We start from the raw sequence: 17227 nt of genomic DNA, 5'->3' as shown, positions 1-17227 counted from the left end.
ACTTAAGATTGGTACCAGGTGTCTTTTGTTATCTTGTGAAGTTTAAGTGTGGGATAATACCAGACACCTTGAAGATACCTGCATAGCCTGAAAATAGAGGCCACAAGGCTGTAAACATCTCATTGGCAGTCAGGTTCTGGTTATTGAAGAATTGTAACTTCAAGAGCTGGGAATGCTGCTGTTCCAGTCAAAACACTGAAAAAGGCAAATGGTGTGCCCAGGGGAATTTAGCTCCTACCAGCACTGTACAGCATATAGTCCAAGGAAAGGAGGCGAAGACTTAAAATCCATCGAGAAACTCAAAGCATTTTATAAATGGACTAGATCTTGGTAGTTGAAAAGGACTGCAGCTAGCAAGTGGTCGTCAGCACTGAATCATCATGGAATTCTTTCCTACAAACTGCTGAAAGTATATTACCTGCTTCAGGGACAATGACTCTTCACAGGTTTTTTTTATCACACCAGCCAAGCTCTAGGGCTGTATAAAAGTCTGTTTGAGTACATAAATTACTTGTTGTCTCAAGCTTTGTAATTCATGAATAAATCATGTAAATTCTGTTTGGCTAGCATGATAACTGTCCGCGTGGCAACTAGCACTCTGATCAGCCTTGAAGTGGTCAGACAGTTGTACTTTAGATTATAATTTTAGGTCCCTTACAACTGAAACTGTTCTGCTCTGTTCTGTTCTGTTTTATTCTACTCTTAGTATACTTACTATTGTGCACAAATACATCTGTAAAGTCCTCAGTATGGGATGGCTCTCCCACTGATACAGAAGACAACCCTGGTTTAGAACCAGGGGTCTAGAGATCACACAGAGTTCCACAGAATACAATTTTGGTGCTATCATGCTTTACATTAGAAATATATATGTATATATATATATATATATATATATAGCTGCATAACCTTTTATCTCCAATTCTACTGCTTCAGTACAGGATAAAGAGGAGCACAGGGGCTCAATCTTCTGTTATTTTAGTTTATGATAGGCAAAATGGTATTCTGGCATTGTAAAAGCATTCCGGAAGTTAATTATTTGTGGTCTGGAGGCATCTTTTTCCTGCTGCTTTACCTGACAGTTGAACAAGGAACTTGCCCAAGAAAAAAGGGTGCTTCTGTTCTGTGGGGCTGGTAGTAAACTTTGTGTGGAAAGAACCTAGAGAACCCAATGAACTTGAGGAGCAAGCTGGGGCTTGGAACTGCAAGCCATATTGTTTGGTTGGAGGAAGGTCTCATAGCAAGTATCATGTAGTAGAGTGTAAAGTAAAAGTCAGTGAGACAGCACATTAGAGACTTGCTTCAAATATTACAATTAAGAAATACTTTCTTAATGAACAGCTCTTTCAACCAGCTACCTTTTCAGGGGACACTTCTGTATATTTTTTCCTCAGCATTAATGTGCATTCTGCATTAAGGTTACACTCACAAGTTGTTCTGCATGGACAGTAATAAGTGTGGGTGTTTTAATAAATGGTTGGTTTTTGTTTACAGTCTTAACATCCAACAGGCTGGTGTGGCTTTCAACTCTATGTAGTTCCTGAAATTGTATTATTAGTACGACCAATTGTGGGGTATATTAGTAATACCTGCAATGTACTTTAAACTTTTTATGCTCTCTCTAGAAACTGTACATGAACATACAGAGCATGTATTACCCATTACACATAAGGTAGTAATTTTTGTAGGTACCGTATTTCACTCAGACTTCTTTCTGTACCTGTGGCCTAACATTCTTAAGTAAGCTTTTCTTGCATTTGTATCCACCATGACTGTAGTCAGTGTCATTGATCAATTAATATTGATAATAGAGGTAGAGTTATCATGAAACTTTCCTGGCTGGTGAAGGGCCTGGAGCACAAATTTGATGAGGAACAGCTGAGGGAACTGGGGGTGTTTAGTCTGGAAAAGAGAAGGAACAGGCTGCCCAGGGCAGTGGTGTAATCACTGTCCCTGGAAGTGTTTACACTTACTGTGTGAAGAGGTTGTCACTGACATGGTTTAGCAGTAGTCTTGGCAGTACTGGGGCAATGGTTGGACTTGATGATTTTGAAGGTCTTTTCCAACCTGTTGATTCTGTGATTCTACTCAGTTTAGTTAACTACTGGATGATATACATAGAATTCCATTACACTGAAAAGTGACAACATTAAACTTCGATAAAAATATTTCCTGATTGCCAGAAATAGGAACTCATTGGAAAATGACAGGTCTACACCAACGGTAATGGCTCAGCATAAGTACTGAGCATGCTGCTGCTGCAGAGCAGAAACACTGCTGCAGTAAACAATTAGCAAGCTGCTTTTCTGAATATGGATTTATTAACTGTAGGTCTAAATGAGCTCCAGTGCTGGGTTAACAGTTGGACTCAAGGATCTTAAACATCTCTTCCAACCTAAACAATTCCATGATGCCATGTACCTGCAGAGTTCAGAGGGGCTTTGCAAGACCATGTGTAAGGTTTGCCACCGTGTCTTTGGTTTATTTTGGCGTATCACTAACAGCTTTAGCTAAACCAAGCCTTTCCTGTAAACCCTCTTTATCAACCATCGTACGGGGTTTCTCAGTGTGTGTTTTCTGGGAAGGCGGCCCGAGCAGCTGCCCCGGACCGACCGGTGTCCCGCAGGCGCTACCGGGGATGGGTACGTGGCCGAACGCTCCTCGGTCCCCGGGGCGGGCAGCTGCGTGTCACCGGCACTGCGCTGTACAACTCCGCCACCCCACGCCTCCAGCGAGGCTCGACATAACCAGCTGCGCCGCCCGTGCCCGTGCCCGTGCCCGTGCCCGTGCCCGTGCCCGTGCCCGTGCCCGTGCCCGTGCCCGTGCCCGTGCCCGTGCCCGTGCCCGTGCCCGTGCCCGTGCCCGTGCCGCACCACTACCTCAGCGCTTCCCGTTCGTACAGCGCCGCCTGGCGGCCCAGCCAGCACGATAGCCGGCAGCCGCTCCCCCCTCCCGGCAGTTGGTCAATGGGAGGGCGGCGGCGCGGATTGGCTGTCCCGCGGCAGGCCGAGGCCGCGGCGCTGGCGGCAGTGAGCGAGCGCAGCGCGGGTGGCCGCCATCATGTCGCGGGAGTTCGAGCTGTGCCCAGGGCGGCGAGTTGGCGGCGATCAGCCATGCTTCATCATCGCAGAGATCGGGCAGAACCACCAGGGCGATCTGGACATCGCCAAGCGCATGATCCTCATGGCCAAGGTGCGCAGAGCTGCTTTGCCAGCGCTAGCCGGGCGGGCGCGCCGGCGGGAGAGGGTCTGCCCCGCGGACCTTGGCGTTGCCTTTCCCTGCGGGTGCTCAGGCCGAGGTGCGGGGCAGCGGGAGTACGGTGGCACCGGCAGCGGGCGGGGAAGCCGGGGAAGGGCGGGAAGTGTCCTCTGGGGGCAGTGGAGTGGGGTAGCAGGAAGAGGGAGGGGGTTCTGCCCCTCAGCACCGCTCTGTGAGACACCCCCCTTCGCAGTCCTGCGTCCAGCTCTGGGACAGCAACACAAAAGGGACGTGGAGCTGTTGAAGAAAGTCCAGGGGAGGCCATGGAGATGCTGTGAGGGCTGGAGCAGCTCTGCTCTGGAGACAGGCTGAGAGAGCTGGGCTGGTTCAGCCTGGAGAAGACTCCTTAAGGGGAGACCTTAGAGCAGCTGTTAGTGCCCAAAGGGGCTACAAGAAACCTGGAGAGGGGCTTTGGACAAGGGCCTGTAGGGACAGGACAAGGGGGAATGGCTTTAACTTGGCAGAGGGGAGATTGAGATGAGATCTTAGGCAGAAATTCTTCCCTTTGAGGGTGGTGAGGCCCTGGCACAGGGTGCCCAGAGAAGCTGTGGCTGCCCCATCCCTGGCAGTGCTCAAGGCCAGGTTGGATGGGGCTTGGAGCAACCTGGTCTTGTGGAAGGTGCCCCTGCCCATGGCAGGGAGTTTGAACTGGATGAGCTTTAAGGTCTGTGATTCATGATACACAGGATGAATTTGTAAAACACTGTAGCTGGCAGGAGGAGGTGGTGGTGAGGAGCAGCATAGCGGGTGATGACTTTGTAGCCCTCGGTCTGTATCTTGCACCCTGTGGACCCTTTCAGGAAGCCCCCACCTCATTCACAGTACGTGTACCTCTGTACACACAGGCAGATTACACAGCCTCTGAGAGGCTACCAACAGCCTTCCAGATGTGTCACAAGTTAACTGTGAACATCTGAAGAATTAAGTAACTGCCCTGATGAACCTCCAATTTGATTCAGTTGCATTAGGGTTCCTTTAGGCCATGTCAGTCTGTAAGACAGCTAGGCTGTTTTGAAATCTGATATTGTAACCATTAGATATATCTCTGTTAGAAAACAGCATGTCATCACTGAAGAAGTCAGGGCATGATGAATTCAGACCTGTGACTGGAGTATATGTACAAAATAATGTGGTCAATTTAACTGCACCGTTTGTGTTGCTTCAGACAAATTTCAGGTTCGAGCTCCTTGCTCTGCAGAATCCTGTTGCTTGTTTTTATGTAAAGTTACCATGTGGCAGTTATGCTTCATAAGTGCTGCAGATGTCCACTTCGAATAAGGGGCATGCATAGAAAGAGGCAGTCCAGTTTTGTAGTTTTGGTATGTTTTCTTTCTAGGCTGCTACTCTACTACATATGGAGGCATTTTGAAATAGAAAGACTTATGGGTTGGCAGACTGTCCGTCACTCATTTCTGTTCATATCATTCCTGTGATTGATGTGATGATGTTGAACTTGATGATCTTACAGGTCTTTTCCAACCTGGTTAATTCTGTGTGAAAACTCCACTGCACACGAGCCCACCAGTTGCACGGTCCTTGTGCTCAGGCTCGGGGTAAGCGCTCAGTATGTACCCGCTTGTTTTGCAGGAATGTGGAGCAGACTGTGCCAAGTTCCAGAAGAGTGAACTGGAGCACAAGTTCAACAAGAAAGCTTTAGAAAGGCCCTACACGTCTGAACACTCCTGGGGAAAGACCTACGGGGAGCACAAGCGCCACCTGGAGTTTAGCCACGACCAGTACAGGGAGCTGCAGAAATACGCCGAGGAAGTTGGTATTTTCTTCACAGCTTCTGGCATGGATGAGGTACGTAAGCTGTGCTGGAGTGACAGACAGAGTCCATCTGTTGTGTGGTGTTGGTTGTTCGGTGTTCTTACATAAAAAGAATATAAAGCACGTGGGAATGTTGAATTTCTAAATCAGAAAAACAGAATAATTGTACCTCTGCAAGGTCACTTGTATCTACTGAGTGGTGGCTTAACATCTACTGAGATGACTGAACATCTTGGAAGACCTGCCATGTATGCTGAGGTGCTTATTCACAGTAAATCATATTAGAGAAAAGGCCTCTGTTGAACTTCATAAACAATCAAAAACATTGAGAGTTTAGAGCAAGACTGCAACCTGACCGCTCTCCAGTGTTGACTGGTATATTGGCTCCAAGCATTTCAAACCCCCTCTGTATTTAAATCAGATTCCTTTCTCAAGTTATTCTCAACATAACCCCAATTATTTCCCTTTATTTATTTTTTTTTCTTTTCCCTTTCTGCTGTCTACTAGGCCCCAGTTGGTATTTCTAAGCATCAAAAATGCTTCTGTTCCTTTTCTTTTACTTATCTCATGGGGAGGGTCTCCACTTTGCACTGTTGCTACTGAAGCATTTATTGCTTTTTTGTCAGTGGGCCACTGAACAGCTGGTGGACTCCATGGAGCTCATCTGCTGCTTTTCACCCTTAGGGTATGAACACTTTAATTCTTATACATTGCCTCTCTCAAAATTATGTTCATTACATTGTTTTGCAGCTAATTTTACATCATACTGCAACAAATGCAGTGCACAATTGAAATGTGTAAACTGGAAGGATCAGGAGCAGTTAAATCGCAGTACAGATCAGAGGTTACAGATTGGTTTACTTTTCTTTGTGGCCTAGAAAATACAGAGAACCAAACAAAGAAAGAAGTAAGCTAGCCACTCTTGCATCAGGTAGGCACAGCAGTGTTCCTGTCTTTCTGCAAGTAGCCTTATCCAGGGTAGGATTTATTTAATGTTTTAAGATGTTCTATTCAGTGCCTCTTTTCTCCTCTCTGATGTATCAGCTTAAGCTTATTTCTCATAACTGACAAAAGTTCATTCTTTCCTTGTATCTCTTCCATGTGTATTTGAACACCATTGTTGCATTTCTTCTTTTAGTTTTGTTTTGTTTTTTTTTATCTGGACTAAGCAACTTCATTTCCTTCAGTCTTTTTCTGCTGTGTTTTCTAGTCCTCTGGACATTCTCACTGCTTCTATCAACTTACTGTCTGTTGACCAAAATCCAGGAATTGCTGTGCCCCAGGTGAGATGATAGGAGCACCAAACACCATAAAAAAATTACTTCAGAGGTCTGACAGACAAAATGATATTTTGCATGAATTGCCATAGCCTGACGCCATGGGCTAGGAAACAGATCTGTGAAAAGAGGGTGTTGCGATGCTCCTTTTGTTGTACTGTTCATGTCCAGAGGACCTGCTGAACAGCACATACTCTTTTAAGAAATTAGTAGTTAAGTCCAAGGGTCTTGGAGTATCTGGAACTTTAAAGACCCAGATGTCTTTAGCAGGGGGAAAAACACACTTCCTGATGTTAAAGCCTCCAGCTTATAAAGGCTGTCTTGCAGTGCAGAACACCTTTCATGTGCAGCAGCTAAGATCACTTTCCACCTCTGGGATCCCTCTTTTTTTCCGATGTTGTGCTTCTTTATGTGTGGCTTCATCAGCTAATTAGCAGTACTGATACTTGTTTACATCTTTTTTTTTTCTGGTGGCATTTCTGCCAGATAAGAGCTTGGAACTCACGTTAGACATTGCATAAATGGATGTAATGAGTTACTGAGAATACATTGACTTCTGTAAATTGAACATGGTCTCTGGAACTCCAGCTGTTTTGAAAAGGTTAAACTGTGTGTTTAACTATATGAGGAAATCAGTGAAGTGATATGTGAAGTAAATATAGAGTAAACACCTTTATCTACCTTGTTCCAGTGTACACTGGAGACAGAACAGGATCCTGTGGAACCACTCCCTTTAATGTCCCTGTTGTTTAAGATTACTTCCTGATACTTGAATCTCTTGCAGAAAAGCTGCCAGTTTTCAAGAGATATTTACCTAATGAAATGACTTTTGATAAGGGGGTCTGTCAGTTATACTTCATTTTGTGCAGACTTGGTCAGGTATCTGTGTTTCTTTTAATAGAGTGAATTTATTGTCTTCATGCACAATGCTTCTTAGTGAATAAACTCTATTGAAGAGGTGTTATGCATCCTGGCTACAAAACGTTGAATCTACATCATTATGATGATGAAAACTTAGGCTGAAGAAGATGTGATTCTTTTCTGGACATTGCCACTCTTTCTCTGGCATGAAGTAGACTTTGCTGCCCCAGTGAATGAGCTGAGGAAATTAAAAATGCTTGTGGGTGGTTGAAGGGGGACAAAGTTAGATGATTATTTCATTGTTTCCTCTGGATGTGGTTAAAGGATTTTTGTATCTTGCCGGTGGTAGATTTGGGATTCTCTTCCTTAAAAGTACCACACAGCTTGGTGTCATCAGCAAACTTGCTGAGAGTGCACTCAATCCCACTGGCCACGTCACCGACAAAAATGTTGCACAGGAACAGTCCCAACACTGATCCCTGAGAGACACCACTCACCATGCTTCACACAAGTCCAGGTACATGATGTCAGCTGATCTGCCCCTGCCCATCAGTTCTGTAGCCCCATCATAGAAGGCCACCAAACTGGTCAGACAGGATTTCCCCTTAGTGAAGCCATGCTGGCTGTCACCAAGCACCTCGTTGTTATTCACGTGCCTTAGCATGCTTTCCAGGAGAATTTGCTCCCAGATTTTGCCAGGCACAGAGGTGAGACTGACTGCTCTGTAATTCCCCGGGTCATCCATTTTCCCCTTCTTGAAAATAGGGATTATATTTCCCTTTTTCCAGTAATCAGGAACTTCACCTGTCTGCCATGATGTTTCAAATATGATGGCCAGTGGCTTTGCAACTTCATTCGCCAGCTCCTTCAGGACCCAGGGATGGATTTCATCAGGGCCCATGGACTTGTGTACATTCAGGTTCTTAAGATGGTCTTGAACCAGATCCTCATGTACAGTGGGCCCAAGGTCTAGGTTTTCACAGTCCCTGCGTCCGCCATCCAAGACTCGGCTGCTGCGGTCAGAGCCTTTGCCAGTGAAGACCGTGGCAAAGAAGCCATTCAGAACCTCAGCCTTCTCCAAGTCCTGTGTAGCCAGTTCTCCTGATAGCTTCTGGCTCTCAGGTTATCTTTCACATTGCTTGCCAAATTTAATTCTAACTGGGCCTTAGCTTTTCTAACTTGGTCTGTTGCATCCCAGACCACATCCCTGTATTCTTCCCAGGCTGCCTGTCCTTGCTTCCACCTTTTGTAAGCTTCTTTTTTTCCCTCTAAGTTTCCTCATCAGCTCCTTATCCATCCATGCAGTTCTCGTGGCACTCTTGCCACACTTGTCGGGATGCAACACTCCGGAGCTTGTAGCAGGTGATCCTTGAACATCAACCAATAGTCTTGGGCCCTCCTGCCCTCTAGGGCTTTATCCCATGGAACCTTACTAAGCAGGTTCCTGAAGAGGCCAAAGTCTGCCCTGTTGAAGTCCAGGGCAGTGACCTTGCTGCATGCTCTGACCAATTTGGTGGCCTTTTGTGGTGGGTCTACAGAACTGATGGACAGGGGTAGAGCAGTTGATGTGATCTACTTGGACTTGTGCAAAGCATTTGACACTGTCCCACACGGAATCCTTGTTTCTCAACTGGGGAGACATCAGTTTGATAGGTGGACCACTTGTTGGATAAAGAACTGGCTGATTGGCTGCACGCAAAGAGTTGTGTTCGGCGGCTCAATGTCCGGCTGGATACCAGTGACGAGTGGTGTCCCTCAGAGATCAGTGTTGGGACTGGTCTTGTTCAGCATCTTTGTCAGTAACATGGACAGTGGGATTGAGTGTGCCCTCATCAAGTGTGCCAAGGACACCAAGCTATGTGGTTTGGTTGATACACTGGAGGGAAGGAATGCCATCCAGAGGGACCTTGACATGGTTGTGAGGTGGGCTGATGCCAACCTCATGAAGTTTAACCATGCCAAGTGCAAGGTCCTACACCTGGGTGGGAGCAATCCCAGGCACAGCTACAGGTTGGGCAGAGAAGAGATTCAGAGCAGCCCTGAGGAAAGGACTTGGGGGTCTTGGTCAATGAGAAAATGAACACGAGCCGGCTTCAGTGTGTGCTCGCAGCCCAGAAAGCCAACCGTATCCTGGGCTGCATCAAAAGGAGCGTGACCAGCAGGTCGAAGGAGGTGATCCTGCCCCTCTACTCTGCTCTCGTGAGACCTCACTTGGAGTATTGTGTTCAGTTCTGGTGTCCTCAACATCAAAAGGACATGGAACTGTTAGAACAAGTCCAGAGGAGGGCCATGAGGATGATCAGGGGACTGGAGCACCTCCCGTATGAAGACAGGCTGAGAAAGTTGGGGCTGTTGAGCCTGGAGAAGAGAAGGCTGCTTGGAGACATCATAGCAGCCTTCCAGTATCTGAAGGGGGGCTATTGAGTTGCTGGTGAAGGACTCTGCATTAGGGACTGTAGTGACAGGACAAAGGATAATGGGTTAAAACTTAAACAGGGGAAGTTTAGATTGGATATAAGGAAGAAATTCTTTACTGCTAGGGTGGTGAGGTACTGGAATGGGTTGCCCAGGGAAGTTGTGAATGCTCCATCCCTGGCGGTGTTCAAGGCCAGGTTGGATGAAGCCTTGGGTGACATGGTTTAGCGTGAGGTGTCCCTGCCCATGGCAGGGGGGTTGGAACTAGATGATCTTGAGGTCCTTTCCAACCCTGACTATTTTATGATTCTTCTTACTGGCCTGAGCATCTCAAACTTGACCATCTCATGATCACTACAACCATGGCTGCCCTGGAGCGTCACATTTCCAACCAGCCCTTCTCTCTTGGTGAGCACAAGGTCAAGCATGGCACCTCTCCTTGTCAGCTCCTCTATTGCTTGCAGGAGGAAGTTGTCTTCCACACAATGAGGGAACCTCCTGTATTGCTTGTGCCAGGCTGTTTTGTCACTTCAGCAGATATCAGGTTGGTTGAAGTCCCCCATGAGGGCAGAGGCCTGTGAGCTTGCGGCTGTTCCTAGCTGTCTGTAGAGTGCTTCATCCACAGAGTCCTCTTGATCAGGTGGTCTGTAACATATCCCCACAGTAATGTCTCCCATTGCTGTTCTCCCCCGACCCTGACCCACAAACTCTCTGTTGAGTGATCACCTCTCCCCAGACAAGAGTTTCATACTTTTCCAGCCTATCCCTAACATAAATAGTAACCTTCCACTCCAACACTCCATCATGGCAACCATCCCACCATGTTCCTGTGATGCCAATGATATCATATCCCTGTAGGGGTGCACACATCTCTAATTCCTCTTGTTTATTCTCCGTACTACAGGCATTTGTATAGAGGCATCTGAGCCGAGCTCCAAATGAACTCAGCTCATTGGCTGGAGCAGTTGAAATATCTTTGCATCACTCTGAGTGTTTATTACAGGTGCTGGCAACTGACTGGAAGTATTGGGATGGAATGATGCTCCCCTCCCCAACTACATATAGTTTAAAGCTTTCTTGACCAGCCTGGCAAGTCTCCTGCTAAAGCAGCTTTTCTCCTTCTTTATCAGACCAGCTCCACCAGCCCCCAGTAGACCTGGCCTCCCAAACTGAGCCCCATGTTCTAAATACCCAAACCCCTGACTATGGCACCACCCTTCTAACCATTTATTAACCTGCCAGATCCTCTTGGCCTTTTCAAGTTCCTCCCTTGTGACCTGGAGAATTGATGAAAAGACAGTCTAAGCTCCAGAGCTCCTAACTACAGGGCTCTGTAGTCCTTCTGTATGTTCTCCAGGCTGCTGTTATCTATATCACTACCATCCACATGGATCACTAGAAGTGGGTAATAGTCAGTGGGGCTTGCTTAGTCAGGCAGCCTCTCTGCAACATCCCTGATCCATGCCCATGTAGGCAACACACCTCTCTTGGGAGCGGGTCAGGCCGACAGATGGGTGCCTCTGAGCCTTTCAAAGTAGAGTCCCTTACCACTACAACCCGTCACTTCTTCCCGGCAGCACCAGTAGTGATCTTTACCAGTGCATCAGCCAGTTGTTCCTCTGGTGTGGTGTGTGTTTACTCATTAGCCCCCTGCAGAACTGCAAAGTGGTTCTGGATGGGGACATCGGATTTTGGAGGAAGCCCCTTACTGTTAATTGTCCTCTTCCTCCTTTTTTTTTTTTGTTGCTGTTTCCCATCTCCCCAGGTTAATGCCCTCCTTCTTTCCTCCATGAGCTTATTCAATATACTCACACAGTTTTTCAGAGTGACAGATCTATTCAGGAAAACTTGTGTTTGCAGTGTAGTAATTCTGTCCTGCAGGAAGTATGTGGCAAGAAGACTGCGTGTGTGACTGCAATGTGTTTTTTATTCAGCAGGGAAGGTCCCACCTGCAGATAGTTGCTCTCTCTGGTAGTACCAAAAAGAAAATGCTGTGGCCCAGAAGCTCATTTTGAAGCTAGAGGAGCAATGGAGCTCACCTGAACTAGACAGCTATACCTACAGCTTGACCAGCTATGACTGGGAGACCAGAGAGCCTGACTAGAGACAGGGATCCCAGTCAAAAACCTGTGTGCCGTCTGCTTTTGGAGTAGAAGTTTGAAAGAAAGCACTTCTATAATACTTCACCTAGAGGAAAATGAGAAACTAATCTCCTTGGAATAGCAAATATCATTTCAGGAGCTACTTGGGATGTATATATGTGTGTGTTTGTATGTGTGTGTATGTATATAGGTATACACAGACATGTGGGGGTATATGTGTGTATACATACATATATATTTATGACCTACTAAATTTGGTTAGCTAAATTTGGTCAAAACTAAATTTGGTTGTGCTGTTTTGAAGGGTTGTTTGTATCTCAGCATGGTAGTTCTTTGACTTTGATCCAGCTGAAGTGGTGAGTTGAAATGCAGTGATGTCTTTTCCTTGCAGATGGCTGTGGAATTTTTACATGAACTGGATGTTCCATTTTTCAAAGTAGGATCAGGAGATACAAACAATTTTCCCTATTTGGAGAAGACTGCAAAGAAAGGTACACATTTTCTTTTGAGCTGCCCCAGTGTGTCCCAGTAGATCATTTATTAGATATTTTCTCCAGTTGATTTTGGGAAAAAAGTCTAAAAATACCTTTAGAGGAAAATCTCCCTCAGACTCAGGGAGGCAGGCGGAGGGGGAAAGGTTCACCCAGCTTTTTTTTCCTAGTTTTACTGAATTAATTTACTTCAAAAATTTAATTTAATTTAATTTTATGTAGCTTTCTGACAGACCTAGGACAAAACATGTGCATATTTTCTAACTGGTAGGTCGCCCAATGGTGATTTCCAGTGGGATGCAGTCAATGAACACAATGCACCAGGTTTATGAGATTGTGAAGCCCCTCAATCCAAACTTCTGCTTCCTGCAGTGCACCAGTGCATACCCGCTTCAGCCAGAGGATGTCAACCTCCGTGTTATATCGGTCAGTGAGTAACCCAGAATGTGCCTGTACCACTTTTACTGAGATCCAGATCTTATGCATGTTGGAATTTGCCTTTTAGAAGTTAGAAAGATGTGTCATTTTCCTATAATTCATGCAAGTGCTGAAGTAAAAATACCCACTGGATCCTTTTTTAGCAGAACTCAGCTTTGGGGAACATTATAAAGGGTATTACCTGGAGTATTCACAACTAAACAGGAAAATATGACATACAGTTATGTTGTATAACAGGTCAACCACTGGTAGTGCAAAGAAAAATTATGTAGATTTTACCATTAAAAAGGTGCGTGGAATTGAGAACATAATTTTAAACAGGGGGCTAGAACAGAAAACTGTGTTAAAAATGCTTCATGTGAGTATCGGAGTAATGAAGAAAATTTATTAGGCCCATGTATAGTTTCCTTGGCTGAAAATATTTCTTGGATATGCCCAACAAAAATTCAAGGAAATTTTCCAAAATTGGTCAGTGTTCAAGCACTTGCCTCTCTTTATGCACATATAGTCTGTTATTTTTTAGTAGAATTTTTAGTGACTGCATTTAGTTGACTTTATGATTGAGTGACTGTTCCTTATGCATGGGTGAAAGGATTGCTTCAGATTTTAAATATGTGGTTGAAGGAGTCTGCTTTGGCTACAGGTTAAGTTTAACTGGTTCACTGGGTTTGTTGATGAAAATAGAGCACTCCTCTGTCATTTTAACTGACAGGGATATAAGTTACATTTTGAGCCTTTCAGGACCTTGAGGAAGACAACTAAATTAAAAGGAAAAGCATAAGTGAAGTTGTAAAATAAAACACACCATCTTTTTCTTGTCAACACTGAATTCGTAGTGAAATTCTTAGAACATGATGGTCAGTAATGCAGTATAACATGTTGAATGCAAGAAAGATCAATTTTCAGCATAATCAACTGCTTGTTTTGTGGCACAGTAATTTCCCATGGTTTTTATTGCAGTTATCACTGTTAAATTTGCTTTGTTTTTGAAATTGCTACCTTGGTAATTCAGATCAACTCTGTCACAATTCAAGGCCTATCAGTCAGCTTTTCCTGATATCCCCATTGGCTACTCGGGGCATGAAACTGGCATCGCCATTTCAGTGGCAGCGGTTGCATTGGGAGCTAAAGTGGTGGAACGCCATGTGACTCTGGACAAAACATGGAAAGGAAGTGACCACCAGGCATCCCTGGAGCCAAATGAACTGGCAGAGCTGGTGAAAGCCATCCGTACTGTGGAAAAAGCAATGGGATCTCCAGTCAAACAGCTACTGCCCTGTGAAATGGCTTGCAATGAAAAGGTAAGTTTTGATTTGTTTCATGTATAGCTGGAACTTACTTAGACCTATGGTTAATAAGTCTGTATTCAGAAAAGCAGCTTGCTGTTCATTTATTGCAGCAGTGTGTCTGCCTCTGCAGTCAGAAATCTACTCTGCAGCAGCAGCTTGCACAGTGTTTATGTTGAATCACTGAAGTTGGTGCAGACCTGTCATTTTCTAATGAGAGTGTTTCTGGCAGTCATGAACTATTTTAGTCAAAGCATAATGTGGTCAGTTTTAATTGTAATGGAGTTCTGTGTCTATCATCCAGTGGTTAACTTAGCTGGGTAGAATCATGGAGTCATTTAGGCTGGAAGACATGTTTTGAGATCATCGAGTCCAACCCATTGCTCAGGGCGGCCAAGACCACCACTAAACCATATCACCTCTACATCTTCTAAATACCTCCAGGGACAGTGATTCCACTGCTGCCCTGGACAGCCTGTTTCAAAGCCTGATCAGCCTTTCAGGGAAGAAATTGTTCCTAACATCCAGTCTAAACCTCCCCTGGCGCAGCTTGAGGCCATTTCCTCTTGTCCTATCACGTATTCTTTGGAAGAGCCACCTCCTGGCTCCATCCTCCTTTCAGATTGTTGTACAAAGTGATAAGGTCTCCCCCTGAGCCTTTTCTTCTTCAGAGTAAACCCCCCCAGTTCTCTCAGCTGTTTCTCATCAGACTTGTGCTCCAGACCCTTTACCAGCTCCGTTGCCCTTCTCTGGACCTGCTCCAGCACCTCCATGTCTCTCTTGTAGTGAGGGGCCCAGAACTGAACACGGGATTTAATATGCAGCCTCACCAGTGCCCAGTACAAAGTACTTGGTAATAGAGATATTAAGTCTCTGTGACTGTATATGAGCTGCTGTTACACTAAGCTAGAATGCTAATTAGTCTGGTGAGATTCCCTCCACTCTGATTCTGAAAAATTCCAGTGATCCATTATCTGATTTCAGAAAGACAGCCTAGTGATAGTGAGGTTACCACTCACCTTCATTTGGGATAGGAGTTAATGAGCAGTTCTATACAACCTCTTCCCAAATAACTGCAGAATATTCCTTAGCCTTTTTTGCTATACTAAGCCTAGGAATGTGCTTGACTTATTTTTAAATTTTCTGTTTTCCTCCCCTGTAGCTGGGAAAATCCGTTGTGGCAAAAGTAGCAATTCCTGAAGGTGCAGTACTGACACTTGATATGCTGACAGTGAAGGTGGGAGAGCCCAGGGGATTTCCTCCAGAAGCAATCTTTGATCTGGTGGGCCAGAAGGTTAAAACAAATATCGACGAAGACGAAACCATCACTGAGCAAGCAGTTGAAAATCACGTCAAAAAAGTAAAGTGCTAAATCAGAGCACTGTATTCTGTATTTCATCATATATATTTAAGTATAGCAGCATGGTAGATTAGAAGGAAAATGTAATTATGAGGATCCAAGCAGGTTAGAATTTTCAGGTTCTCAAGTTTCTGAAGCAAGTGGAGATAAATTATGAAGGGCAATTTTATTAGAAATTATGTAGCATTGCATTTAGAAAATACTGTGCTCCTCCTTTCTCCATTCCTCTTAACGTAGGTTAATTTGGAGGTTTGCCACATGTAAGACCACAGTCTGCTACTGTCTAGCTTCCTTTTCTGGTAAGAACAGTAAATTATGGTATTTTTTTTTCAGGTTGAGTTCTAACTCTATACCTTTCAGTGTTCCTTTCTTCTTCACTCTGTGATAACAGCATGCTAATTGGAGTTGAATGGAGATAGATGAAAGTTTACATATGCTGAGACAGTGCAGCCTGATGGATTTTTCTTAAGACTTAAAATAAAAAAGTCTTGAGATAAAGCAGTGGGTTGCAGGAATCTGCACAATGGGGACAATGAGCTTCTTGAGAAAGCTGTGTTCTTAGGAGACAGTACCCAAAAAGGAGGCAAATAGGACATGTAGAAAGGTCCTATTTAACGGGCAAGGAAAGAGCCTTTTTATACTTTTTGTGAACTGAAAGGCATGAGGGCAAGCAGAGAGATTAAGGAGGAAAGAGTAGATCCAAGATGGATCAGTGGAAATAAACTTATCATACACTTCAGAAACAAGTCAGAAGCATCTGTTATGAACTGAGTGGAGCCTGGAATCTTAAATCAATTTGGATACCTTTGGGGATACTATGTTGGGGCAGCTTCTCTGGTAGGAAGCCAAAGGCTGGTGAAGATTCAGCAGTTCCTTCCTGGACTAACCCATTGTGTTGGGTTCTTTCCCCTGACTTTGGAGGCAGCTGAAGCTGGATGTTTGACCAGATCACATAATGGAGCTTCAGCTTGTGGTCAGTGCTGCTCTTGTGTTCTCTGTGCCTGCAGAAGAGCTGCTTGTTTTTCAAATATAAAGTGCAATCCTACTTCTGTCAGCTTGCTGCTCTTCCCTTTGTCCAGGAAGGAGCTCTGTGACAGCAGTTGAATCTCTCAGCATGGTTAGTACAGAGATGCTTTGGTGTAATTCATCTCCATTTTTCTTAAGTGGAATCATTTACCTAGTGATGGTTATTTGGAACTTGCTACCTCTTGGTCATGAGTTGATGAAGTGTCTTGAGTTTGGTGGTGGTGTTTCTGTGCCTGTGAGCTGTTGACTTTCAAGATGTTTACCTTTCTACAGTTCCAAGGAAGCTGTGTTTGCATCTTTAAACTCAGAAGCAGAGATCCTTTGAGTCGTGCTTGACCATATGTGAGCTCTGACTGATGCAGTATGCTTGCCTTATGTTAAGAAAACTGCTCAATTGTTAAATGATTCTTTTTTTTGTCTGTTTCAAATTGGAAAAATAAATTTACCTTATAAAACAAGGTACTGTTTCTGTGTTTCAGCCTATGGTCAGACCTTGCCTCTACCAGCCATGGTTTCAAGGCCTTTGATATTTGAATACTGTTAGGATTACCTGACCTGCTTCAAGCAGCAGTGGTTCTTCACTCCAGCAGGGCTGGTTCTAGAGCCTGCTGTAAACATAGAGAGAAATGTCCAGGAACTTTTATAATGTACTGGGAAAAAAATAAACTGCCCCTGTACAGAAACTTGGAGCTGTCTCCTTTTATGTGAGCATACCCTTGTGCAGTTGCAGTTAAAGAGCCTTTGCAAGGAGGACACACAAAGAAATGAATCATTGACCTAGTGTTTTTATTGCCCCTGCGAGTCCTCCAGGCATCTCATCTTCTCTTGGGCATGGTACATGATTTCCTCATGCTTTCGCTCTGTGCAGGAAGCACAGGGCTATTCAGAGGCCCAGTTCAGGGTCTCTGCCACAGGACCAACTAATGGCTATTGAGCAGGGTTG

The 17227-nt window shown here is 44.9% G+C and overlaps 1 protein-coding gene across 1 annotated transcript; it reads left to right on the top strand.

The window, feature by feature from the left end:
• The first annotated feature begins 2973 nt into the window (after positions 1-2973).
• On the top strand, positions 2974-16742 carry NANS (N-acetylneuraminate synthase). Its single transcript, XM_034073215.1, has 6 exons — positions 2974-3192; positions 4846-5061; positions 12075-12174; positions 12446-12600; positions 13647-13913; positions 15061-16742. Exons 1-6 carry the CDS (start codon positions 3061-3063, stop codon positions 15268-15270), a joined length of 1080 nt encoding a protein of 359 aa, XP_033929106.1. The 5' UTR covers positions 2974-3060; the 3' UTR covers positions 15271-16742.
• Positions 16743-17227: the final 485 nt, after the last annotated feature.

The sequence above is a fragment of the Melopsittacus undulatus genome, chromosome Z (genome assembly GCF_012275295.1).
Source record: "Melopsittacus undulatus isolate bMelUnd1 chromosome Z, bMelUnd1.mat.Z, whole genome shotgun sequence".
Lineage (NCBI taxonomy): Eukaryota > Metazoa > Chordata > Aves > Psittaciformes > Psittaculidae > Melopsittacus > Melopsittacus undulatus.
This window is presented reverse-complemented; position numbering and strand designations above follow the sequence as displayed.

Bases quoted from the DNA above. Each gene is read 5' to 3' on its own strand.
- NANS (XM_034073215.1), top strand. From the start codon at position 3,061: ATGTCGCGGGAGTTCGAGCTGTGCCCAGGGCGGCGAGTTGGCGGCGAT. The intron at 12,175-12,445 runs GTACACATTTTC...TCTAACTGGTAG, and splicing joins GGAGAAGACTGCAAAGAAAG to GTCGCCCAATGGTGATTTCC. The intron at 12,601-13,646 runs GTCAGTGAGTAA...TCACAATTCAAG, and splicing joins TCAACCTCCGTGTTATATCG to GCCTATCAGTCAGCTTTTCC.